Source organism: Schistocerca gregaria, chromosome 2, assembly GCF_023897955.1.
Source record: "Schistocerca gregaria isolate iqSchGreg1 chromosome 2, iqSchGreg1.2, whole genome shotgun sequence".
Classification (NCBI taxonomy): domain Eukaryota; kingdom Metazoa; phylum Arthropoda; class Insecta; order Orthoptera; family Acrididae; genus Schistocerca; species Schistocerca gregaria.
The window spans coordinates 624,256,837-624,284,513 of record NC_064921.1 but is presented as its reverse complement, the minus strand read 5'-3'; the positions used below and the strand labels follow the sequence as shown (position 1 = coordinate 624,284,513).

Sequence of the window (27,677 nt, the reverse complement as noted above, 5' to 3'; positions counted from 1 at the left end):
ATCCTAAGGAAATGCAATCCGAAAACAAAGGAAGTAGGTTACAGTACGCTTGTTCGCCCACTGCTTGAATACTGCTCAGCAGTGTGGGATCTGCACCAGATAGGGTTGATAGAAGAGATAGAGAAGATCCAAAGGAGAGCAGCGCGCTTCGTTACAGGATCATTTAGTAACCGCGAAAGCGTTACAGAGATGATAAACTCCAGTGGAAGACTGTGCAGGAGAGACGCTCAGTAACTCGGTACGGGCTTTTGTTAAAGTTTAGATAACATACCTTCACCGAAGAGTGAAGCAGTATATTGCTCCCTCCTACGTATATCTCGCGAAGAGACCATGAGGATAAAATCAGAGATATTAGAGCCCACACAGAAGCATACCGACAATCCTTCTTTCCACGTACAATACGAGACTGGAATAGAAGGGAGAACCGATAGAGGTACTCAGGGTACCCTCCGCCACACACCGTCAGGTGGCCTGCGGAATATGGATGTAGATGTAGATGTAGAACTACCCATGTAATCTTCAGCATTGCTCTGTAGCACGACATTTTAAAAGCTTCTATTCTCTTCTTGTCTAAATTATTTATTGTCCATGTTTCACTTCCATACATGGCTATACTCCATACAAATACTTTCAGAAAGGATTTCCTGGCACACAAATCTGTACTCAATGTTAACAAATTTCTCTTCTTTAGAAATGCTTTCCTTGCCATAGCCAGTCTACATTTTATATCCCCTCTACTTCGACCATCATTTATTACTTTGCTGCCCAAATAGCAAAAACCTACTACTTTAATTCCCTCAGTATCACCTGATTTAATTCAACTACATTTCATTATCCTCATCTTGCTTTTGTTGATGTTCATCTTATATCCTCCTTTCAAGATACCTGTCCATTCCATTCAACTGCTCTTCCAGGCCCTTCACTGTCTCTGCCAGAATTACAATGACATTGGCAAACCTCAAAAGTTCTTGTTTCTTCTCCATGAATTTTAACTCCTACACCAAATTTTCCTTTTTTTCTCCTTTACTGCTTGCTCAATATATAGTTTGACTAACATTGGGGATAGGCTACAACCCTGTCTTATTCCTTTCCCAAACACTCCTTCCCTTTCATGCCCCTCGACTCTTAAAAATGCCGTCTGGTATCTGTACAAATTGTAAATAGTCTTGCTTCTTGTATTTGGTCTCTGCCACCTTTAGAATTTGAAACAGAGTATTCCAGTCAACATTGTCAAAGACTTTCTCTAAGTCTTCAAATGTTAGAAACATAGGTTTGCCTTTTCTAAACCTATCTTCTAAGATAAGTTGTAGGGTCAGTATTGTCTCATGTGTTCCAACATTACTATGCAATCCAAACTGATCTTCCCCAAGGTAGGCTTCTACCAGTTTTTCAATTTGTCTATAAAGAATTCTTGTTAGTATTTTGCAGTTCAGTGATTTTCACACGTGTCAACACCTGCTTTCTTTGGGACTGTAATTATTACATTATTCTTGAAGTCTGCGGGTATTTCGCCTGTCTCGTACATTTTGCTCATCAGATGGTAGATTTTGTCATGGCTGGCTCTTCCAAGGTTGTCAGTAGTTCTCATGGAAAGTTGTCTACTACCAGCCTCCTCCTCCCCCCCCCCCCCCCCCCCCCACTTAACTTAGGTCTTTCAGTGCTCTATCAGATTCTTCACACAATATATCATCTCCCATTTCATCTTCATCCTCTTCCATTTCCATAATATTGCCCTCAAGTACATCGCCCTTGTAGAGACCCTCTATGTACTCCGGCCATCTTTCTGCTTTCTGTTCTTTGCTTGGAACTGGTTTTCCATCTGAGCTCTTGATATTAATAAAGGTAGCTCCCTCAGCTCCAGAGGTCTCTCTAATTTTCCTGTAGCCATTATCCATTTTACTGCTAGTGATATATGCCTCTACATCCTTACATTTATCCTCAGCCATCCCTGCATAGCCATTTTTCACTTCCTGTCAATCTCATTTTTGAGTCGTTTGTATTCCTTTTTGCCTGCTTCATTTACTACATTTTTGTATTTTCTCCTTTCATCAATTAAATTCAGTATCTCTTCTGTTACCCAAGGATTTCTACTAGCCCTCTTCTTTTTACCTACTTGATCCTCTGCTGCCTTCACTATTTCATTCCTCAAAGCTCCCCATTCTTCTTCTTCTACTATATTTCTTCCCCCCATTCTTGTCAATTGTTCCATTATGCTCTCCCTGAAACTCTGTACAACTTCTGGTTCTTTCAGTTTATCCAGGTTCCATCTCCTTAAATTCCCAACTTTTTGCAGTTTCTTCAGTTTTAATCTACAGTTCACAACCAGTAAAATGTGGTCAGAATCCACACCTGCCCCTGGAAATGTCTTACAATTTAAAACCTGGTTCCTAAATCCCTGTCTTACCATTATGTAATCTGCCTGAAACCTTCCAGTGTCTCCAGGCCTCTTCCCGTATACAACCTTCTTTCGTGATTCTTAAACCAAGTGTTAGCCATGATTAAGTTATGCTCTGTGCAAAATTCTACCAGGCATCTTCCTCATTCATTGCTTACCCCCATTCCATACTCACTTACTACTTTTCCTTCTCCTACAGTCGAATTTCAGTCCCCTATCACTATTAAATTTACGTGTGTCATCACTATGTGAATAATTTCTTTTGTCGCATCATACATTTTTTCAACCTCTTCATCTGCGGAGCTAGTTGGCATATAAACTTATACTACTGTGGTAGGCGTGGGCTTTGTGTCTATCCTTGGCTACAATATTGCGTTCACAATGCTGTTCATAGTAGCTTACCCATGCTCATTTTTAAAAAAAAAAATAATAAAAAAATAAAATTGACCTACTCTTGCATTACCCCTATTTGATTTTGTATTTATAACCCTGCATTCCCCTGGTCAGAAGTCTTATTCTGCCTGCCACCGAAGTTCACTAATTCCCACTATGCCTAATTTTAACCTATCCATTTTCCTTTTTAAATTTTCTAATCTGCCTGCCCGATAAGGGGTCCAACATTCCAAGCTCCGATACATAGCCAGTTTTGTTTCTCCTTATAACATCATCATTCTGAGTAGTCCCTGCCCGGAGGTCCAAATGGGGGTCTATTTTACCTCTGTATTTACCCGAGAGGATGCCATTATCATTTAACCTTACAGTAAAGCTGCATGGCCTCGGGAAAAATTACTTCTATAGTTTCCCCTTGCTTTCAGCCATTCGCAGTACCAGGACGGCAAGGCCGTTTTGGTTGATGTTACAGTGCTGTATCAGTCAATCATCCAGACTGTTGCCCCTTCAACTACTGCAAAGGCCGCTACCACTATTGAGGAACCACATACTTGTCTGGCCTCTCAACAGATATCCCTCTGTTGTGGTTACATGTACAGTAAGGCTATCTGTATCGCTGAGGCACGCCAGCCTCCCCACCAACGGCAAGTTTCATTGTTCTTGGGGGGGGGGGGGGGGCAATTGCTGATGATTTTATTAAATTTTATTCAAAATTTAAGCACTATCTAGCTTCACACACATTTTGATCACTGGTCAGTTGATGAACTCACTGTGATAATGACCTGTGAATCAGCAGCAGTAAAATTAAAGCTAGGCAAAAACAGTTTACTAATAGTTGGCCTGTATAGAACACCTTAGAATAATGTAGACGAATTCGTCTCTTGTGTAGAAGAACTTTGGTATAAACTCTCAAGAAACAAAAAACAGTATGTAATAGGAGGAGATATGAACTTAAACTCCTTACACTATAATTCAAAGTGTCTTAGGTATTCTGTTGAATGAATATAAAAGGAAGAATTTGTTGTGAGAACTATTGAAAACTTTTCTCTTGGACCTAGGAGTTCCATCGATAGAGATTAGCACGCATCACAGAATAGTTCAGCATAATGACTTACTCACTCAAAAAGACCATATTTAGTTTACACACACACACACACACACACACACACACACACACACACACACACACACACACTGATTGGCAGCAAGGATACAAATCAGATGGTATTAATAAAGACTGGGGCCGCTTCTATTAAATATTTAAAAAAAAGTTAAATCAGGCATGTCCATTGACAAAGCACTAAAGAAATTGGAGTTCGCAAATTAAAAGAAAAGGTGAGATACTTATTTGTGTTGTTCAGCGACACCAAAAACCAATAAGAAATTGATGAATCAACACTAGCAATAAACTCGGATAAAATTAGTGATTCGTTTTTCCTAAGAACTATAACAGATCATGACATTCTGAAAATCATCTCAAAGCTTAAAATAAAATTTAGTGGCTGGAATGAAACATCTAGATTACTGAAAGAATGCAAAAAGTAATTAATAGAACCACTCACACATATAGTAAATAGTTCAGTTCGCTATGGGACTTTTCCCTACCTTTTATAAATCACTGAGAGACAACCAGTGTGTAAAAAGTAACTCTCTCAGTGCGTTCAAGCAAGTTTGATCCACAATAAATGTCAGTAACTGTTTTCTTCCATGAACTGCTAAACAGACTGGATAAAGGATACAAAGTTACTGAGATTTTTCTAAATTTATCTAACATGTTTACTTTTATATGTTATTAAGTACTTTTATGTGAAATGGAAACTTCAGGTTAGGAGTAGTGGCTCTAAGTTTCTTAACTTCTTATCTCCGAGATGGAAGAGTAACAACACACTGTCAAAAATACAATATTAGGCATGGCTAACCATGTGTTGTAAATATTATGTTTTTTTACATTGTGTTGTGTCTTAATCCAAGCTGTGCTGGATAATGCGCTCTGACCAAAATCGTTTCAACAATAAAGAATAATTTAAACAGGAAGTTTTATAATGATACATAATATCATTTGTTGAGTTGATTTTAAGTTGTGGAGCACAATAGAGAAATATTTTGGAATGTCTTGGTTTCTGTATGTTTTACTTTTGGCAAATTGGGTTGTGGAACACAATAGAGAAATATTTTGGAATGTCTTGGTTTCTGTATGTTTTACTTTTGGCAAATTGGAAACCACCTTATCAACAGAAGCTCAAAATGGCATGTATTTCAGAGATTCGGTTCATTGGTGCGACGGAGATACAACGATTTTGTTGCATTGCATGAATTACTTCTCAACCGTTTCCCATATCGTCTGATACCTAAATTACCTCCAAAGAAAATGGTTGGTGGTGAGTAAATGTCATTTTATCTGCCAGTAAGAATAATTATTGCATGTAATGAAAAGAAGTGATTCCCCACTTGCCTATTGTGCCTGTCTTTTACACAAAATTTACATCTGCATTCTTAGTATTTTATCCATCCTCAGCAACTATAGTTTTATGTAATGAAATAATAAGCAACCAGTTGTCAAGTCAGACTCAACTGCTGACAGCAAGAATGTTTGATATGTAAGGGAATTCAATTACAAAAGTATATATTTTATCTTCAATGATTTTGCATGCCATTGATGTTAATAGTTTGTAGAAATTGAATAACACATAATGGTACATGTGATAATAAGGAAAACTATAAGTCATGTAGATTTGCATACAAACATTCTATGAGTGTAAGTTAAAATTTTAGATCTTCTTTTGCATAATGGAAAACTACCTCTATGGCATAGTTTTACTCCAAAGAATGTATAGCTATTGAGCGTCTTGCTTAGTCTTTAAGGAGTTGGTAAACATTTTCGTTCTGTCCTGTAGTGTGACAATGAAGTGATTGCCTTAATCTATAGTTCTCTAGCTTTCCACTGTGTGTACTAGCCAACTAAGTATAAATAATGATGGGACTGCTGTGACACTCAGTTTCTTGACAAGTGGCTTACAAGATACATTGCTTTTGAAAATACTCACTACTCATCTGATAGCCTTTTTCTACCACATAAAAACTGTTTTGCCTCAGCGTAGCTGCTCCAAAGCTGTATACAGTATGTTATGTGACTATGAAAAAATGCATGGTAGGAGCTGAGAATCAAATTTTCACTCACACATCCTCTTGAGTTTACATGACAGGTATACGACTTTTGATAATTAAGTGCATATTGAATCTGTGTTGAGTTAATTTGGAGTCCAAGTGTACCCTAAGAAGTTTAACCGACATACAATTATTTTTTGTATTGCATAAATTAAGAATGATATTTTCAGTTTTACTGCAATGTAGGCGGTATCGTAAGCATACAGAATAGATTTACATGATCCTAGATACGTCATTAATATAGATTATAAACAATAAGATCAGTATGGAAATTTGAGGCACGCCTCGGGAAACATCTAGGAATCCAGAGCTTATAACATCCCAGCTCCTTCACCAAATTATAACATTTCAGCTCCTCAACACCAAATTAAAACGTTCCACTTCAATTTGTTTGCACTTATAGCGATCCCAGCTTCCTCAACCAAATTAAAACGTTGCATTAGGAGGTGTCTGCTTCGTGCAAAAGGTCTTGAGTTCATATTGACGACAACAAGTAATTCTTCATTACAGACGTTTATTTACAAACAGAACTGACAGACTTCACAGACTCAACAACTGACTCTCAGAGCTAACCGCACTGCATATCCGAACTGGCAACTGACAACTCCTAGGTGTATTAATATCTTTCCAAACAATGAGAGTCTTTGACAATGTTTTGTTTACAATACGATAGCAATTCACGACTTAAAACTAAATTAGACATTACAGAATTTTAGTACAGATTAAAGTAAGTAAAAGGATCAGTACATATAAATTCTTACAAGCATAATTTCCAAATAGATTTTATAACATTTTTCTACCAGCTTCTGGATAACCTTCACCAGATTTGTACCGATGTTTCCAGAAATATCTTGACATTTGATTCTGGATATTTCTTGAGTGATTTAGAACAACTATTTATATGTAAAATGATTTAAATCGTGTTTCAAAACGTAAATAAATCTTTTTAGCAGTATTTCTTGATACAAATCGTCTTTCGAAATTAGGTTATGAAACAGTTTTCACAAGTTTTCGTATTTTTGCGATCATAATATAGAATTTCTCCATAGAAAGTTCCAGAAGTGTGCATTAAACATTCATTTACAAACTTTCTCTTTAGCTGGTGAGTTTTTAAAAGTATCTTGTCCATATTATACGAAATAATTTAGCTCAAAACTGATAATTTATACAATTAATCAGAGCTACAGCAAACAGTGAGTCTTTCTTTTACAAAATGAAATATAATTACAAAATTGAATGAAAATAGGTTACTAACACTAATATATATTTACATTAATTCTATTTTTGTTCTTTCTGTGCAAAATGTCCTGATATTGACACAGTACAATATTTAAACATCACCAAAGTTTCCCTTTACATTTTGCATATCTGTATCGACATCCCCTAAAAGTCTACAGTATCGAATACTTCAATATGTCCCAATGTGTCCTGTAATGTTACAAGCTCATACTGTTAAAGTGTACTTCTGCTGCCTGTTGTCAAATATTTGCTTCTGTAAGGGTGAGTTCTGTATCTTGAATGCCATAGCAATCCAGTTTATATTTTAGAATACAATGACTTGCAGAGTCAAATACCTTGCTTTGGTTAATTGGTAGGAGTACTGGGGTTGTTCTCCTTGCACTGTGGGATTTTTTTGTCAGTAGTTTTAACCATATCCATTCACAATCTGTCTTGTTGGCTTTTTATGTGCACAAAACATATTGCGTGACCGAAGTAGTTTGTCATTACGACCCTAATGTCAATGTTAGTATCTCCAAAGATTAAAATTTTGTGTTGTATTTTGCAAATGGGAGATTGTTGTAAGTAGTATCTCTGTGATGACATCACTATTGCTGTCAGGGGAGCAGTATACAGACACTACAATTAGATGTAAACCTGGCAGTAGTGCAGCAGTTACTGATGCCAAGGTTTGTGCATTTTGCTGAAAGACCATAGCTGATGTTCTTCGAACTATCCCCAGAGTTTTTCATACTTCTATAGAAACTTGACTGTAAGCAATATTCTGATGGATCATACAAATATAGTTAGTTCTCATTTAACTTGAGAAAGCTATGTTTCTTGTTTCATAACCTTTCCTTTCTGAACATATTTGTTTTAGTTTTAACATATACATTTGGTAGAGAAACAAGTGGTGGACAATTGTTGTTAACCTGGCTATACAAATGTAAATTCAACAGTGTTACAATAAGATTAGTCTCATCCAGTTCACACTGCAAGTTGAACAAGCATTGGATCTTGTTGGCAAGAACACTTCTTAGACACATAATCCATTCAAAATATTTCTTTGTAACAGCGTGCAATTTAAATGGTGGCTTGTTATCTACAAAGACTGCAGTACAACCCACTCAGTATTTCAATTGAAAATGATGCTTCCACAAGCAATGCTTTACTGTCCCCCCATCCCTATCCTGCTATCCCTCCCCCTCCCCATCCCAGCCTCCTCCTTATCACCACCACCCAGATTGCTTCTCCCATCATGCGCTGTTGCTCACAGTGCGACCTCTGTGGCCAGAGGAAGGGGTTGTATATGTGAGTTGTACTTGCATGAATGTGTATGTGTGTGTTTAAGAAGACAGCCTTTTGGCCGAAAGATTACTTGTTTAGCAGTCATTTTGTTATGCCTGTCTGTGACTCAACATTTAATTTTCATAAATTCAAGGGTTCATGTGATGTGCCATTACGTGTGTCTCCTACAGCAAAAAGTTTAGCTAAAATTTACTTACTGCTTGATTAAGGAAAGGCAAACCTACGTTTCTAGCATTTGTAGACTTAGAGAAAGCTTTTGACAATGTTGACTGGAATACTCTCTTTCAAATTCTAAAGGTGGCAGGGGTAAAATACAGGGAGCGAACGGCTATTTACAATTTGTACAGAAACCAGATGGCAGTAATAAGAGTCGAGGGGCATGAAAGGGAAGCAGTGGTGGGGAAGGGAGTGAGACAGGGTTGTAGTCTCTCCCCAATGTTATTCAATCTCTATTTTGAGCAAGCAATAAAGGAAACAAAAGAAAATTTCAGAGTAGGTATTAAAATCCATGGAGAAGAAATAAAAACTTTGAGGTTCGCCGATGACATTGTAATTCTGTCAGAGACAGCAAAGGACTTGGAAGAGCAGTTGAACGGAATGGACAGTGTATTGAAAGGAGGGTATAAGATGAACACCAACAAAAGCAAAACGAGGATAATGGAATGTAGTCGAATTAAGTTGGGTGATGCTGAGGGAATTAGATTAGGAAATGAGACACTTAAAGTAGTAAAGGAGTTTTGCTATTTGTGGAGCACAATAACTGATGATGGTCGAAGTAGAGAGGATATAAAATGTAGACTGGCAATGGCAAGGAAAGCGTTTCTGAAGAAGAGAAATTTGTTAACATCGAGTATAGATTTAAGTGTCAGGAAGTCTTTTCTGAAAGTATTTGTATGGAGTGTAGCCATGTATGGAAGTGAAACATGGACTATAAATAGTTTGGACAAGAAGAGAATAGAAGCTTTCGAAATGTGGTGCTACAGAAGAATGCTGAAGATTAGATGGGTAGATCACATAACTAATGAGGAAGTATTGAATAGGATTGGGGAGAAGAGAAGTTTGTGGCACAACTTGACAAGAAGAAGGGATCGGTTGGTAGGATATGTTCTGAGGCATCAAGGGATCACCAATTTAATATTGGAGGGCAGCGTGGAGGGTAAAAATCGTAGAGGGAGACCAAGAGATGAATACACTAAGCAGATTCAGAAGGCTGTAGGTTGCAGTAGGTACTGGGAGATGAAGCAACCTGCACGGAATAGAGTAGCATGGAGAGCTGCATCAAACCAGTCTCAGGACTGAAGACCACAACAACAACAACACTGCTTATACATTTCTCAGAGATGCTGTTACAAATGTTGTCATGCTAACAGTACTCTTGGGTTAAAATCTCATAAAATTCAAAATTCTTCCCACCAATTTGTGGTATTCTGAATATGAATGCCATCAGCTTTTTGTATGTGGTTTGATCACTTCTCTGCATACAGTGAAAAATGTGTTTACCTAACCTTTTAGTTCACAAATTATTTTACTCTGTGCCTCGATTGACAGTTTGAGATTCATGCTCTTTTCTGCTGATTTCTGTTTTATCGCTCAAATTGACGAACATCTGTGCTAGATTCAAGATTCTCTCTTTTTGGTTTACATTATTAGAAGATTTGCCTTTGCAAAGGTAGTGTTGTTGTTCATTAGATCATCATTTAATATTGATATCCTGTTTGATAAGGAAAAGTTGTAATTTCATTTTCTGTTCCTCTAACAAACACGTTTGTGCCAATTTATGACCTTTTAAATCCATTTTTAAACCTTCAAACAAATGTTTTATTTCTGGCATCATTTTGTTTGATAGTTTTAATAGGTTTCCTCTATTGAACCAAGATTATTATTAATTTCCGTTTCCCTTATATGTTCATTTTAGTCAGTATTGCAGTTCAGAAACACACTTTTCAGTAAATTATTTAGTGTGCGTGTATGTGTGTGTGTGTGGACCTGCTGATACAGAACAGAACCTGGGATAACATCATCTGCTTATTCATCAGTGCAGCAAACAGAATGCTTATAGGCAGAAGAATTTCCCCCGTGTCTGCTAAAAACTCTTTTGATCTTCCCTCAATGTTTTGTTTTGTTTGTTTTTTTATTTTTCTTCTGCTCTGAGTATCATCATGCTGTAGTAGTTCTACTCAGTGTGGTGTTCCTTGTGGTTATGTTTTTATGGGTCTTCTGTGTCAGACTTTTCAAGAGTCTGGCTCTAATTTTTTATTTTTATTTTAGTGATGTAAAATAAATCATAGTAATATTAGGTTTCTTTTGGTCTTCACCTATTTTGCTCATTAATTGCAGGTACTTCTAATGGTTCTAAGTAGAAGACGGATACAGTTTAAAGACTAAATATTTGCGCATCTATGACAAAAGCATGTAGTTATCAAGTGAGAGATTACTTTGATTCAGGGACTCAAAAGTATTCTGTATTGCTGAATAATATTTTCAATCAATATATTTAATATCTTTGCTGTGATGGCTTTCAAATAATTTCAGTTTCAGGAATATTAATTATTTAATACTTCTGAAATGGAAACAGTGAATTCTCTAATATCCTTTTGTCCAATAAATCATCTTGTTTCACATTTCATTGATTGTCTGGCAAATAAGTAGACTTTTAACTTATTTTATACTAATATTGACATGTACAATGCTAATAGACTGTGTCAACTATCACTAAGATTTCTCTTTGAACAGAGCATTTACATTACATTACTTACAAGGTCAGTCACAGTGATTTTGTATTTCCTTTATTTTATTATTACAGTAAAGCACAACAGTATTTTTTACAATCATTATTGCATCTTCTCACAGCCTTTCATTGTTTGTTTTTTTTTAAACAAAGCTAGCATAAAGACATTGAAATATACCGGATGGACCAAAATCCGCACACATGGATGCCACAGCGCAATTTCTTGCATACTAAGAGAACAATAGTGTTTCTTACATGTTTTCATCCCATGCACATTTCCAGCAAAAATTGACCTCAAAGAAAAACAATTTGACAACAGTACATTCACATTTATGGCAAATATTTTCATTCAGTACTGTATAACTGTACTGCTCAGTTAGTGCAGTGGAGAGAGTTTAGCATCAGAATATTAAAATTTACAGTTTCATTCTAGGTCGAGGTCTAACTTTTTTTTCTCTTTTTCTTTTCTTTTTTTCTTCCTCTTCTTTTTTCTTCCTCTTCTTTTTTTCCTTTCTTTTTTTTTATTTTATAGACAATGTGATATATGGCGTCTAGCTCCTTAATTGCTATAAAGCAACTCTGGTAGATCTTAACAAAATAAATGCAATTATTTAGTACTAATGAGAGTATAATCATTTTCATTTTTCTACTTTTAAAGACATAGTTTTTCCAAAAAAAATTGTGTGTGTGTGTGTGTGTGTGTGTGTGTGTGTGTGTGTGTGTGCGCGCGCGCGCGCGTGTGCGAGTGTCTGCGTGCGCAGTGGTGTTTTTTTTTTTTTTTTTTTTTTTTTTTTTTTTTTTTTTTTTTTTTTTATTTTTTTTTTTTAAAGGATATATATATTTCGACTTTCCTGAGCAACTTGGTGCATAGCTTTTGTTAAAACCCATGTAAATGAATCATCAATAGTCTTTTAACTTTTACTTGACACATGACACATCACGATATCCGCATAAACTCAACTTCCTTTCAGACTTGTATGCAAATCTCGGAAACTACATGCTCTAGAAGGCTCTGTTTACCACAGATTAGCTGCACTAATTATTAAATATTATTTGCTCATATATTTGTAAACCTTTGGAAACAAAATAAATATTTCAATATTTGGTAGCTTCCTGTGCTTATAGTGAAACTGTCGTATGCTGATGCGCTCATTTACAGCGACTTAACCAAAAGGTACCTTTAAGAGACGCCAGAACAAAGTAAACAAGAACTGTAGAACTATACCATTTGTATTGTATTGAAATAGTGCAATACATGGGGGGAGGGGGGGGGGGGGGACTGCAAGATTACTATCTCCCTGTTTACGTGGCACCCACCGGCTTTCGTTAACAATTTCCCAAAATTGCTTCTGGATGGTCATGTAAACACTTCAAAATCGATTCTGGAAATCCACTTCTGCTTGCAGGTTTTCCAATTCCACAGTCAATTTTCACTCCCATGTAAATGCAACTGGTTTTGAAACAAGCTTGGACTGTCAGGTTTTGTCTTTCTTCTTCTTCTTCTTCTTCTTCTTTTTGAGCTAATATGGACAGAGTGGTTTTTTGCACAATGAAGGATAAGTGGAAATATTAGGCTCAAGCTGTTTACACCTCATTTAATTGAAGAGTAATTGTGATTGTACTGACTAAGTCATAAACTGTTTCAGACCTTAACATGTAAACACAACAGCAGAAAACGATTTCTGAAATTTGGTTTTTGTCTTTTGGAAGATGTCACATGTAAACATTGTGTGTGCAGGAGATAAATTACCTACCCATGAAGGCATTGGACTAAATATAATAATAAATTTGAACATCAGTGAAGTTATTTTGTAGACTTAGGTGTTTTGGGAAAGGTGGTAGTGGTGATAGACTCATTGTGCTCTTCTGCATTTACCAAATCCACCCACACAATATGAGAAATATACTGAAATTATTGGCAACTGCATTGATTCTGTTGCAACAGAATCCATGAAAACTGCAGCTGTAAAAGCAGTCGATGAGAATGGTGAATCCGATAATGTGGTGTCAATCTGATCATTTACCAGTTTTTCCATGTTTGGATAACTGAACGTAGCATTTTAACAATTACTTTGCAGCTGACCATTGTCATGAATTCTTGACAAATCTATCAAGAACAATGGCGTGCACGCAACCAGCAAATCGTATTGTCAGTAGGTGTGTGATTCTTGTGCTACACTCGTGTAGTCAACACAAGTGTGAAAACTTCTCTTGGCACATGTTACTTCCAAAGTGTAACTGGTAAGTTGCAATATCATTGCTTGCATATAAATGTCTTAAGTGAAAACAGTTTGGTTTTTTTGTTCATTGCTAATACTGCTTAGCCTCTATGCAGGCTTAATTACAAAACTGCATTTTTGTAGGGTGAATCCGATAATGCGAGGATACCAAAAGGTTCTGGGACCAACACGGAAATCTAACTACAAACCAGAATATCTTGTAAATGTGGTGAAAGCTATCAAATTGGGAAAATTAAGCACCCGGAAAGCTTCAGAGCAATATACAGTTCCAGATACCACATTAAATGACAAACTCAATGAAAGGTACAAATACAAAATAGGTGGCCAACCAGTGTTAACAAATAGTGAGGAAAAAAGCCCGGATGAAGAATTATTGTGTTGTGCAAAATAGGGGTTTCCTTTGAGGAATAATGATGTTAGGGACGTTGTGCAGGCATATCTCTATCAAGAAGGGAGGATTGGAGAAAAAGTTTTGTGTCAATAAACCTGGACATGAGTGGGTAAAATCTTTTCTATATATAAAGAACGAACGGTTAGAGTAAGTGAAAATGTGAAGAGGACAAAGGCAGCAGTTACCCGAGAAACAGTGATCGTTTTTTTAAAAGTGACCTTTAGTGGTGTGTCTTCCTCCAACATTATAAACTATGATGAGACAAAATTTTTTGATGGTTCTGGACAAATGAAAGTAACAGTGAAGCGAAGCACAAGACATCCTGAAAGAATTCGGATAGTTTTAAGTCAGGTATCAATGTGATGATAGCAGCAGCTGCCAACGCCTCAGACCTCCCACCATACACAGTTTTTAGGGCAAAACACCACGATACTAGGATTGAAGGGGGCATAACTGGTGTGGGTTACAATAGGAATCAGAGTGGTTGGTTTGACCTAACAATGTTTGAATCATGGTTTGCTGAAATTGTCTTGCTATATGCCCAGCAATTAGAGGGACCTAAAGTGATTATAGGTGACAGTCTCTCAAGTCATCTGTCATATAACTTGATTAAACTCTGCCAGGAGCAGGACATTAAATTTGTGCTTCTACCACCTAATTCTACTCATTTGTGTCAGTCACTTTAAAACTTGCTTGGTGAAAGGTGCTATATCATTGGAAAAGGAGTAATAAAGGAGTGGTGCCAAACTTCGAATTTCTTACGTTGTTGAAAACTACCTTTGAAAACAAAGCTATCACGTCCAAATCCAATGTAATATCTGGGTTCAGAAGAGCAGGAATTTTTCCTTTCTGTCTCAGTAAAGTCATTTCACATATTCCAGAAGCAACCGGTAACAATGCACATGGCACCAACTCATGAGAAGTTTCTTGGGCAGCAGCCTTCAAAATGCAGTTGAAACAGGTTCACTCTAATGAAACAAAAGGAAAGCCATGCCAAGCAAAGCATTTAGCATTAACTCCAGGAAAAGGAATTGTTATCAGCGACTTTGATGAAAATGATATTGATGGGGCTGCAAGCAGGGAGTCCATATCCAGAACATCTAACAGTGATCTAGAACAGTATGAATCAAACGAAAATGAAGTAATGGATAAGGATAAGGATAAAGATTGGCATGAATTTAAAGAAAATGATTTCACCATATTAAAATCTCCTAAAAAAATTCAGGTTTATTGGTAAAATTGAAAGCCTCCCTAATGACACCTGTGAAACGACATTTCTTAGAAAGTAAGTTCTTGATGGTAATGTTTATTTTGTCTTTCCAGAAATTGACAATGCACCAGAGAAAAAAGTTGTTCCAGAACGTAAAAGGCTAGGTAAATTTATTTTGAAGGGATGTATTATGACACTGAGTAAATACTTTTCATATTGATTATGACACAAAGTAACTGGAAATTAATATTTGTTTGTCAAATTCTGTGAATGCAAGGGTTTTTATAGCAAAAAATTCAAGTTTTATGTGCTTCTAAAAATTTGTTTGATCTAGAAATTGTTAAATTTAGTTGCAAATACAGCAATATATTTTTTAAAATCAAAATAACGATAGGCTTTCCTCTACTGGAAGTCTGATTCCGTTCGTGCGTACAAAACACAACGGTGATCAGATTCTCCCCAACTGAGGAGTTGAAACTAATTAACTTAAGAAAATAATCACTGCAATTATAAATTAAAAATAATGTAATAAATGAATATATCATTATCAAGATTGTGAAATTGACGCACTGAAATTTTATTTCAGTATCACAATAGTAAATGGACGAAATAAAAAGAAAAAAACTGCCATTTTTGTATCAGATTCACCTCATTTTATGGTAACAGATATTAGTTTAGCATTTGATCGGTCATGGCAAAAAGAGGTCACAATTCCAAAACTGGATCTGCTACTGCAACAATTGTGGATACTTGTAAGGTGTTGCACTTGGAAGTTATCTGTAAATATTGCCAAGGATGCTATTTTGTAGGTGATAATGAAAAGAAAAGTGCTTCTCGTTTACAAAGAACTGTGAAGAGTCAAGTAGTAGGGAGGTAGCAGCAGCTATGGCTATTTTCTGTTGCTCACAATCAGAGCAAGGAGTTAAATACATAAAATATCTGGGAAATGGAGAATATTAATCTTGCAGCATCAGGTGCCCTGTAAATACATAAGTAAGCAATGGTCTTAATATAATGATCTTTAACTATGATCAGAAAAGTTATAACACATTGTTAGGTCTTTTACCTTACATGTAATATCATGTTGTCGTGTCGTGTCATGTCTAGAATTAATACTTGTATGCTATTTTTCTGACAGCTTAAGTGATACTGGATCAGCGATACTATATGTTAACATAGTTACCATTATAAATAAGTGATGTGCAGAAATTGTTATTCATTATTTTTTTAGGTTTAGTTCTAATTATGATTTTTTGCCAGGAATTTTAGTTTTATTTGAGACTTTTATTTTAAATTTTTTATTTTTCATAATAATTTTGTTATTGTCTATGATTTATGTTGGTGTTAAGTCTTTCTTTTATACTCTTCATGTTGTTATTGCTGTGACTATAGAAATGTGTTATTTATTTTCTCTGATTTAATGCCCCATCAGTTTTCTTGATTTATAATGTGACTAAAGTTTTCTACGTACTTTTTGTGCTGTAGATAGGTTTAGTCATTCAGTAAATCTGTAGGGTTGCTGCATGCATGTGAATATATCACTATTTCCTCAGGGATGTTCATGGATAAGTCTTTCTCCATAATATGGAGGATTTCTAATGCTTTGTTCATAAGTTTTACTATTGTGTTTGTATGTGCTGAAAAGATGTGACTGAGTTATTTTCAGTTTCTCTGGTGTGCTCTTTATATGTAATTTTGAAGTTTCTCCCGGTTTGTCCTATGTAGAATTTGTGGCAAGTGCACGAAATTTTGTAATGCCAGGATTGTTTTATATGGGAATTTTCGAGCTTCCTTTGTGGATTTTGTGTTTGAGGCTGTGTGTGTGTTTTGATATGCAAAGATGATACCAGTTTTGTTGACTACTTTGTTATTTTTGTTCGAGATGTTTCCTAGATAATTTGTACTACGTATTTTGTGCCTTTCTGGTTGCATTTTATTGTAGTACAACTGCATTACAATTTGGGGAAATTCTTCATATTATGCAGAAAGGAACATTCATGAACATCCTTGAGGAAAAGTGAGATATTCACATGCGTACAGCAGCCCTACAGATTTACTGAATGAACAAACCAATCAAAAGCACAAAATGTACATGGAAAGCTTTATTCACATTATAAATTTAAAAAAAACTGGTGAAGTAATAAGTCAGAGAACCTAAATAACACATATCTATAGTCACAGTGACAACAATGTGAGGAGTATAAAACAGAGACTTACCACCAACATAAATCACAGACAATAACAAAATTATTATGAAAAATTTGAAATAAAAATCTCAAATTAAACTTAAACAAATTCCAAACAAAAACATAATTAGAACCAAAGCTATAAAAATAATAAAAAACAATTTAATGTCCAGAGATCACTTGTTTATGATGGTAACAACATAAACATGAAATATCTCTGGTCCGCTGTCATCCAAGCTGTCAGAGAAATAGCATATACGTAAACCAACTAAAACGAAATATACATCTCCTGTGTAAACCTATGGAGAAAGCTGCTTCTACATAGCAAATGAGAGAGCGACGAGTGCATGATATGGTCAGAAGCAAGAGACATTGCAACATTCTCACATCAGTAAAGAAGCAATATCCGCTTGTGTTCTGGAAAAAGAAACGAACTGTATTCCCAGGTCCCACCACAACCAAAACCTCATAAATTGCAACATATTCAGAATAAATAGCCAAATATTTGTGATAACAAAGATATAAGTTTCATAGATGTCGTGTTAGGATGTCGACAAAGATGTATAAAACTAGTGATAAATAAACAAAAAAGCAGTGATGGTGAAAAATTGATGTAAACAGTTCTTGTTTTGTTAGTTTTATTTTTCCTTGTATTTTCAAAATGTAGGCAATTAATAAATCACATGAACTTAGAATAGGCAAAGAATTAACTGTTTAGGCAGATAGCTTACATCAACAGTCGTTTATAATTTTGATTAGAGAGAATAGTACATTTAAAAAATTGTATCTGTTTCCACAATGTGTACCTTCTCCATGCTAGATCAGTGAACTAAACACATCCAGATGTTCAGTTGATAAAAATTTGGTAGTTATACCTTCCATAGCTTCAGAAATAACGGTGTTAAATGTTGACAATTTGCTTTGTCAGTATAGGTGGTCTAATCTCGCTGTAGACATTTAGGCTGTTTTCTTCAATACTCTACATTCCTCCATGCTTTTTGCCCATTGTCAGAATTTGTTTCCCTTTCCTTCAGTTATACCTATTCCCAAAAAGTATATAAAAATTACTCCACTTTTAAGTTATACCCTTTTCGCTGAAGTGTATAAAAAATACTCCATTCCGCTCTTTCCTGGTCTAACCTTGCTACTTTTATCGGTGCCCATCTGATTGTATTGTTTCGCCTTGCTTCAGCAACCATATAGCATCTGCCATTGGATCTGTTGATCAGTGCCAACTGTCATGCTTACCAATTTTGTGTCTGTTGCACATCTGTAGGACATTACATCAGCAATAGGTCTAGCAGCCCACTTCATTGCTAATTACTATAACCAAAGAACCATATTGTGTCCACCCTGCGGGTCCGGAGATTAGAATGGGCCCGAGGTATTCGTGCCTGTCGATAGAGGTGACTAAAAGGAGTCTCACAGGTTTCGGCCTTTTTGTGATATTCCCCTGTATGGTGTGACCTCCAATTTTCAAGATTTTCACAAAGAGTGAGCCAATTGGGGAAGGGCGCCTTACATGGTGCATCTTGTCCATCGGGGAATAAGATCTTCAGCCGACTTTCACATCGTTGGATTTTAGTCCTGCTCATTCTCGATCTCTTGGGCGAAAAAACCTTACTGCATGCGTTTTCCACCATGCACTATGCATTGTCCCTATCTGCGTCGACGATGACCACGGACTTACTTGCACCTAATATCCAGCATGGTAGCCAGTCTGTTGTAGGGGGGGGCACCATGTAACCTCTTGGTTGTAGCCCCCTGACCACATAGGGATTGCTCTGCTGATGCCTATGCTGTTAACTCTCCATGTATGCCAAGGGGTACATGCCCATCCCCCTGGGGTATCGGGACTCGTGGCAATGGCCATCCTGCCAGGTGGCCATCGCTGTGGCTGGGTGGCGCCCCTGGTCGGAGTGGGTGGCATCAGGGCAGATGACATGCGATGAAGCGTATTCCATCTCTTGCTGGTGGTGAAACACCAGCAGCCTCTAAGCGTTTATGAGCTCCATTCAATGCACAGAAGTATGACGCCAAATCATTCCCTTCCCTGGCCACACCATGGGAGGAATATCAGGCTAAGGATGGCAGCGGATCTTATTCGTCCGGTACCTGTATGTTCAAGAGCTGATGGGGAATCTTTCATGGTGATGAAGCTTCAGTTTCTTGTTGAACATTTAGATGACAAGTTTGGGAGATGGAAGGATTGTCCAAAATGAGATTTGTGTCAGTCTTGATCAAAACATCATCCTCTGCTCAGTCACGGACGTTACTCGCTTGTGACAATGGCGGATGTTTCTGTAATTATCACGCTCCATTTTCTCAGGTACCTTCTTTTGCAGTCTGACGATGAGTTGTGCGCCAATTTAAGAGTGGTAAAGTGTACATTTCGTCCGGTGTGTCCACTGGGTTCCGAGGGATAATCAGGTTGCCACCAGTGCCTTCATCTTGCCCAAGAAGGTCAAGGTGATGGTCTGCTGCTGTGATGTAAAGCCGTATATCCCTCCCCCAATGCGGTGCTTTAAGTGCTGGAAATTTGGCCACATGTCTTCCTGCTGTACTTCCAGCATCACATGTTGAGATTTCAGATGCCCATCACATCCCAATACTCCATTGCCCCACCTCCCAGCTGTGTCAACTGCGGAGAGCACTATTCGCCATGCTCGCCATACTGCAGGATTCTCCAGAAAGAAAGGAAAATCATGGAGTACAAGACCCTGGACTAACTGACCTACACTGAGGCTAAGAGAAAATTTGAACGCTTGCATCCTGTACTTAAGACATCGTCTTACAATGCTGCTGAAACAGTTCTGGACCATCAGCTCCGCCAACCCCAGTCACCTCTCAGAGCCAGAACACTACACCTGCCCCCCTCGGGGACACCTGTTCCCCTCTTCTAAGCCAGAGAAGCGTAGGTCGTCTTCGCCTTCTCTCGCTAGGAAGTGGTCCATTGGGTCACTCCCTTCCCAGGTTTTTGCTAGTGGGAAAGAAGACACCCACCAGTGGCTGAAGAGCTCAAAAGCAGCTGGTCGTAGGGCTTCGCACTCATTGTCAGTCCTGGAGACTGAGCCAGTCAAGTCCTCCCAGCAAGAGAAACCCAAGAAGCAGTGAGAGAAATCCAAAAAGAAGACTCCAAATACCAAGAAAATTGCAGTGGCACCCACACCACAGCTACCTACAAGCTCTGTGTCTGAGGATGGGGTGGAGATCCTGGTGTCCTCTGAGGACCTAGGTCTCACCTGACCCTCAGACACAATGGATATAGAATGCTAAGGCAATAAGTTGGTGGCAGCAGGTGACCCTGAGGTGTAAACTGCCTCATTGAATGTTCCATGCCTTCCCAGTCTCATGATGACATCATCCTCCAGTGAAATTGCGTCGGTTTTTTCCACCGCCTGGTGGAGCTACGGTAACTGTTAAGCTTTACACCTGTTATCTGCATTGCCCTCCAGAAAACTTGGTTCCTGGCAATCCAGACCCCAGCCATCTGTGGCTATATGGGATATTACAGGAACTGTAGCGACCGTAATAGTGTGTCAGGTGGAGTTGCTTTTATATCATAAACTCAGTCTGTAGTTGAACCCCTCTTGAAACTGTGGCTGTCACAATAAGGACGAAACAGGAAATAACTGTCTGCAATGTGTGTCTTTCTGCAGATGGTGCAATACCCCAGATTGTATTAGCTGCACCTTTCCTATTTTTGGGAGATTTTAACACCCATAACCCCTTGTGGGGTGGCACTGTGCTTACTGGCCAAGACAGAGATGTTGGAACTTTACTGTCTCAGTTTGACCTCTGCCTCTAAAATACTGGTGTCACCACACATTTCAGTGTGGCCATTGATTTATCAATTTGCAGCCCGGGACTTCTCCCATCTATCCACTGGAGAGCACATGACGACCTGTGTGGTAGTGACCACTTTCCCATCGTCCTGTCACTGCCCCAGCATCAGGTCCACAGATGGTTGCCTAGATGGGCTTTAAACAAGGCAGACTGGGAAACTTTCACCTCTGCTGTCATTGCTGAATCTCCCCCACACAGTAACATCGGTGTCAAGGTTGAGCAGGTGACTACAATGATTGTTTTTGTGGCAGAAAACACGATACCTCACTCATTAGGGTGCCAAAGTCGTAAGGCAGTCCCTTTGTGGTCGCCGAAAGTCGCTGACTCAATTAAGGAGTGTCGGCGAGCTCTACAGGGGCATAAGTGGCACCCTTCCCTGGAGCACCTCATAGCCTTTAAACGGCTCCATGCCTGCATTTGCCAACTTAACAAACGACAGAAGCAGGTATGTTGGGAGAGATACATCTTGACCATCGAGTGCCATAAGTCACCTTCCCAAGTCTGGGCAAAGGTCAAATGTCTTTCCGGGTACCAGACCTCATCACGTGTTCCCAGTGTTACCATAAATGGCATGTTATCTACCGGCGCAAATGAGATTGCTGAGCACTTTGCTCGAGCCACTACATCTGTGAATTACCTCTCAGCCTTTCGCACTCTCAAACGGCAACTGGAAGGGGACGTCCTCTTTTTCACTACACGCCACAGTGAATCCTACAACGTCCCAATTACAGAGTGGGAGCTCCTCAGTACTCTTGTACATTGCCCCAACACATATCCTGGGTCTGATCGGATCCACAGCCAGATGATTAAACATCTCTCATCTGACTACAAGCAATATCTCCTCGTCATCTTCAACCGGATCTGGAGCGATGGCGTCTTTCAATCGCAATGGTTGGAGAGCACCATCATTCCGGTGCCCAAACCTAGTCAAAACCCGCTGATGTGGAAAGCTATCGGCCCATCAACCTCACCAACGTTCTTTGTAAGATGCTGGAATGTATGGTATGTCGGCGGTTGTGTTGGGTCCTGGAATTACATGGCCTACTGGCTCTTGTCAGGGCAGCTTCCACCAGGGTTGTTCTACCACTGATGATCTTGAGTCCTTAGAATCTGCCATCCAAACAGCCTTATCCAGACTCCAGCATCTGGTTTCCATCTCTCCTGATTTAGATAAAGCATATGGACATGATCTGGCGACATCATATCCTTGCCACATTATATGAGTCGCTCCTCTGGGGTCTGCTGCTGATTTTTTATTGAAAACTTCCTGTTGCTCCGTACTTTCCAAGTCCAAGTTGGTGCCTTACATAGTTCCATCCATATCCAGGAGAATGGAGTCCTGCAGGGCTCTGTATTGAGTATGTATCTACTTTTAGTGGCTATTTATGGCCTAGCAGCAGCTGTCATGCCCTTCATCTCACCTTCTCTGTATGCAGACGACTTATGCATTTCGTACTGCTGCTCCAGTACTGGTGTTGCTGAGCGTTGCCTACAGGGAGCCATCCACAAGGTGCAGTCATGGGGACTAGCCCATGGCTTCCCGTTTTCAGCCACAACCAGACCCAGAACTTTACCTTAATGACGATCCACTCACTTTAGTGGATACATATTGATTCTTAGGACTGGTTTTCGAAGATCAATTGACTTGGCTTCCTCATCTCCATCAGCTTAAGCAGAGGTGCTGGCAGCACCTCAGTGCCCTCTCCAATTAGGATTGGAGATCGTTCTAGGCTGCTGCGGCTCTACAAAGCCCTTGTCCAATCCCGAACTGACTATTGGAGTCTGGTTTATGTTTCAGCAGTGCCCTCAGCATTGCAATTACTCGACCCTGTGCACAACTGCGGAGTTCGACTAGTGTCAGGAGCTTTTAGAACGAGTCCGGTGACCAGCGTACTGGTGGAGGCAGGTGACCCTCCATTGCAGATCAGACATGCACAAATGCTCACCACTTACCAGCGCACATTTTTAGTTCTCCTGAGCATCCGAATTACCATCTACCGTCTCCTTTTCCTGCCCTTGGTAGCCCATCTCCCGCATCGGTGGCTCAGCTGGGGCTAATGACTGTGGTTTACATGCAGTCCCTTCTCTCTGAATTGGAGTCCTTCCCATTACCACCGCTACTTGCGGAACATTCACGTACTCCTCCATGGTGTACGCCTCAGCCGCAGCTTCGTTTGAACCTTTCATGTGCCCCTAAGGACTTCATTAACCCTGCGGCTCTCCTTTGTCACTTCCTCTCAATTCTTGATGTGTTCCGGGGCTCTTAGATGGTTTACACAGATGGCTATAATGGCTCGATGGCTGATGGTCACGTTGGCTTTGCCTATGTTGATGGCGGCCATATTGAACAGCATTCCTTACATGATGGCTGCTGTGTAGTCAATGCAGAGCTGTTGGCCAATTCTTGTGCACTTCTGTATCTCAGTTCATGCCCTGGGGAGTCTTTTCTTTTATGTACTGACTCCTTTAGCAGCCTGAAAATTATCAACCAGTGCTACCCTCGTCATCCTTTGTTAGCGTCCATCCGGGAGTCCATCTATATCGTGGAATGGTCCAGTCTTTCAGTGGTGTTCGTCTGGACCCTTGGTCATGTCGAAATCCCAGGAAATGAACTTGCTGACAGACTGGCCAAAGAGGCTACACGGAAACCACTTCTGGAGATTGGCATCCCTGCAACTGGCCAGCATTAGTTATTACACCGCAAGGTTTTCCAGCTTTGGGAGACCGAATGGCAAAATCTCATTATGCACAACAAACTGCGAGCTATTAAGGGGACCATGAATGTGTGGAAGTCCTCGATGAAGGCCTCTCGCAGGGACTCCGTGGTTCTGTACTTGCTCTGCATCGGCCATGCCTGGGCGACCCACAGCTACCTCCTGCGCCGTGAAGACCCACCTCAGTGTCGGTGCGGCACCCAGTTGACAGTGGCCCATATTCTACTGCTCTGTCCTCCTTTGGCTGCCCTGCGACTTCATCTTTGGTTGCTGGACTCATTATCATTCATTTTAGCGGACAACGCCTCATCGGCTGATTTGGTTTTACATTTCATCCGTGAGGGTGGGTTTTATCATTTCATCTGAGTTTTAGTGCATGTCCTTTGTCCTTCTATGTCCTCCACCCTAGTGCTTTTAGGTTGGAGGTTTTAATGTTTTGCAGGGTGGATGGCTTTTCTTTTTATTTTAGTGGTCGGCCAGCCACTGCAATCTGCTTCCTTGTTTTACTCTCTTCTGACTGTTTCTTGCATCCCTGTGTTGTTTTCATGTCTTCTTTTGTTCCTTTTAGTGTTCATTCCCTTTCCTTCATTCTTGTGGTCTTTTCTTTCTTTCGTTTTGTGTTACATGTCTTCTCGGTTTTATTCTCACACTTGTGGCATTGTTTTATTAGGAACAAGGGACCGATGACCTCTTAGTTTGGTCCCTTTCCCCCCCTCTTTTAAACCAATCGACCAACCTTATTGTGTCAAAATACAAATTTTGCTTTAGTAAATGATTCTTTCACCGATTTCTTCAATTCTCGAAGTCTCAGACCCCTTCTATTTTTTCCGCCTTCACAATTTCATGTTTTCATCCTTCATCACCACCTTTCTGAATAACATTCAGAATTGTAATTTGAGGATTTACCCTCACACCAAGGTGACACCTTAGACAGTAAACCATGAACAGTCTTTTGAAGAATAATTCCATCGTTTGCAACCATAAATTGCAGGAAAGGCAGCATTCAAATTCAGTGGGCTGTCATTCAGAAGACAATGATGGATTGGTGCGTCTAGAAACTCAATAGTCGGTACAAACTGAAAAACATCAAAGGATTAAACCTAAACAAATCTAATTCTTCTTGACACTCAATGTTAACTTCTTGTGCCAAGCTGGAAAATTAAAAATAGTCACTGATTTCATGAAGTAACACACAATTATAATAATGGCTCTTCAAGAAACCAGAAACAGTGATCAAGACCCTATGGAATCAGGAATACTGACTTTCTAAAGGAATCCCTGGAAAAAAGTCATGAAAAACTGTTCACAATTTGGCAATGGATTTCTTATAGATCTCAAAATTATCTACCCTATCATAGAATTCAAATCTCAGTCCCCCAAATTTGCAACTCAGAAACACAGAAATTTTGGGATCAAGTCTTAATCAACATTCCTCCATCAAACATAAAAATTCTCCTTGGCAACTTCAGTGCCCAACTGGGGCAAGAAAGAAGATACAGAGATATCATTGGAAAATGGCCAGCACATAAATGGAAACCATAACCTGGTCTCAAAATCAACACATTTTAAAAGGAAACCTCACAAATTAAAAACCTGGAAACACCCTGATTTCCGAAAGGGTGAAAGGCAACTTGACCATGTATGCATGGATAAATTTCACCATTGTGAAATCTACAACGTCAAAGTTTGAAGGGGTGAAGACTCAGGGTCAGACCACCATGTTGTGAAAATAAAGATAAAGTTAATACCAGTGGTAAAGAAAAGACGTCAGAAAAACCCAATGAGCGATATCCTCTGCTAACTTGTTTCCCAGTGTCTCGCCTTATCTTTCTCCTATTCTCTTCTGTCCACATCAATCCTCCACTTCTCCATCCAGATCGTGTACTGCTTTCTCCTGCCACTCTTCCTCCTCACTATCCTCATTGGGCCCCCTCTCCTTCCACTTAACCATCCCCCTCCCCCTCCCTCCCCCCTCCCTTCCCCCTCCTTCCCCCCTCCTTCCCCCCTCCCTCTCCCCTCCCTCCCTATGAACATCAGTTGTGCTTGTATGAAGACAGTCAAATTCAGTGAACTTTATGTGGATCACACCAGCAATGAAATCGGCCTCTTTCATAATTTTAAGGGTTTCATACATCAATTGGTGGAAATGGAACCTTATAGGATCACTTCATTGTTCATCTGCCTGTCTGTCTGACTATTGAAAACACCTTTTCACAGAAATGGGTAAAAGCATCAAGTTAAATTTGTTTCACTTGCTACAGTCTATGGTCACTTGGTGGTGAAAGAAAAATTGAAGCTTCTATGTCAATGAAATCGAAAGATATGACCATGTGTGGCACATATTTTAATACTCACAAAATCACTCATCAAAACTTACAGGGTTCTTCCTGTTGCCCTAGAATCATGACATGTGGCAAGAAGCAAGATTTCGTAGTGCAACCAAAGCAGAAAATTGTGAATTTGTAATTATTTCCAGCCCCGGACCTATGATATTTCCTAATTGGGATAGAAACTTAATAGTGCCATTTCCCCTCCCCTCTGAATGTTTGATGTATGATTCTAGAAATGAGAAAAAAAAAGATTTTTCACAAATATTTTCATTTTGTAGCATACATCTTTTTGAAAAGTTTGTTATGTAAAACATATATGTTCGAGGAAGTGTAAAACATGTTATTTAATCTCAAGAGTGGCACAGTGCATCGCCATGCCTCTTCACATAGCATTCTCCTATCATACTTCACTGTATTTTGCTCTGTTGAATTCAAACATGTATATTTTGCACTGAAATCCATCAAACCTTCATTCAGGACAGTGGAAATTAAAATGTCCTGTGGTGCCTCTCTTGCTCCCTGCCAGCCAGTTTGACATCCTACAACCCCCCTCCTTTAAATAAAGAAATAAAAATAACCTCACAATTAAAACTGGATGGGATTATTGGTGACTGGGAGATTAAGAACTCGACAGAAAATTTTCACCTGTTATTACATGTTAGCTTATAACTTTCAATTTTGTGTGGCATGAAATTAAATATAGGAAACATAAAAGCAGTAAAGACAGGAGAAAAGCAAGACAGTATACATTTCTTCAGTCCTTAGGTCTCAACCTTTTCTTTCTCTAATCTTGCTACAGCTTTACACAGAATGCTTTACTTCCTGCGAAGGAATCTATTACCTCATCAAAGTTTGTCAAATGTTTTGCTACATGAAAAATCAAAAATTTCTTGTCCAATACTGAAAAAGCTGTTAGTATGAAAATTACGCAAGACTAGTGTGGTTTCTCGGTTTGACTGCATCTATTTTATCACTGTCTGCTAGATAAAATGAAATAGGCTTATCTAGTATTGCAGCAATTGTAACGTGCGCCAAATAAGCGAGACTGTTTTGGCACAAATGCTCATTTTTATCCACCGCATTTACGTAAATAATACAACGGAATAGAATTCCGGAAATACACTCTTGGAAATGGAAAAAAGAACACATTGACACCGGTGTGTCAGACCCACCATACTTGCTCCGGACACTGCGAGAGGGCTGTACAAGCAATGATCACACGCACGGCACAGCGGAGACACCAGGAACCGCGATGTTGGCCATCGAATGGCGCTAGCTGCGCAGCATTTGTGCACCGCCGCCGTCAGTGTTGGCCAGTTTGCCATGGCATACGGAGCTCCATCGCAGTCTTTAACACTGGTAGCATGCCGCGACAGCGTGGACGTGAACCGTATGTGCAGTTGACGGACTTTGAGCGAGGGCGTATAGTGGGCATGCGGAAGGCCAGGTGGACGTACCGCCGAATTGCTCAACACGTGGGGCGCGAGGTCTCCACAGTACATCGATGTTGTTGCCAGTGGTCGGCGGAAGGTGCACGTGCCCGTCGACCTGGGACC

General features: G+C 39.2%; 1 protein-coding gene across 4 annotated transcripts in view; it reads left to right on the top strand.

Annotated features, from left to right (window-relative positions):
- The window catches only part of LOC126334627 (sorting nexin-8-like), a 204,016-nt gene that overhangs the window by 119,600 nt on the left and 56,739 nt on the right, over positions 1 to 27,677 (top strand). For all 4 annotated transcript variants that reach the window (XM_049997060.1, XM_049997063.1, XM_049997061.1 and 1 more), the window contains one exon: positions 5,046 to 5,163. In XM_049997060.1, the coding sequence (XP_049853017.1) occupies positions 5,046 to 5,163 (118 nt within the window). The remainder of the gene's footprint in view (positions 1 to 5,045; positions 5,164 to 27,677) is intronic.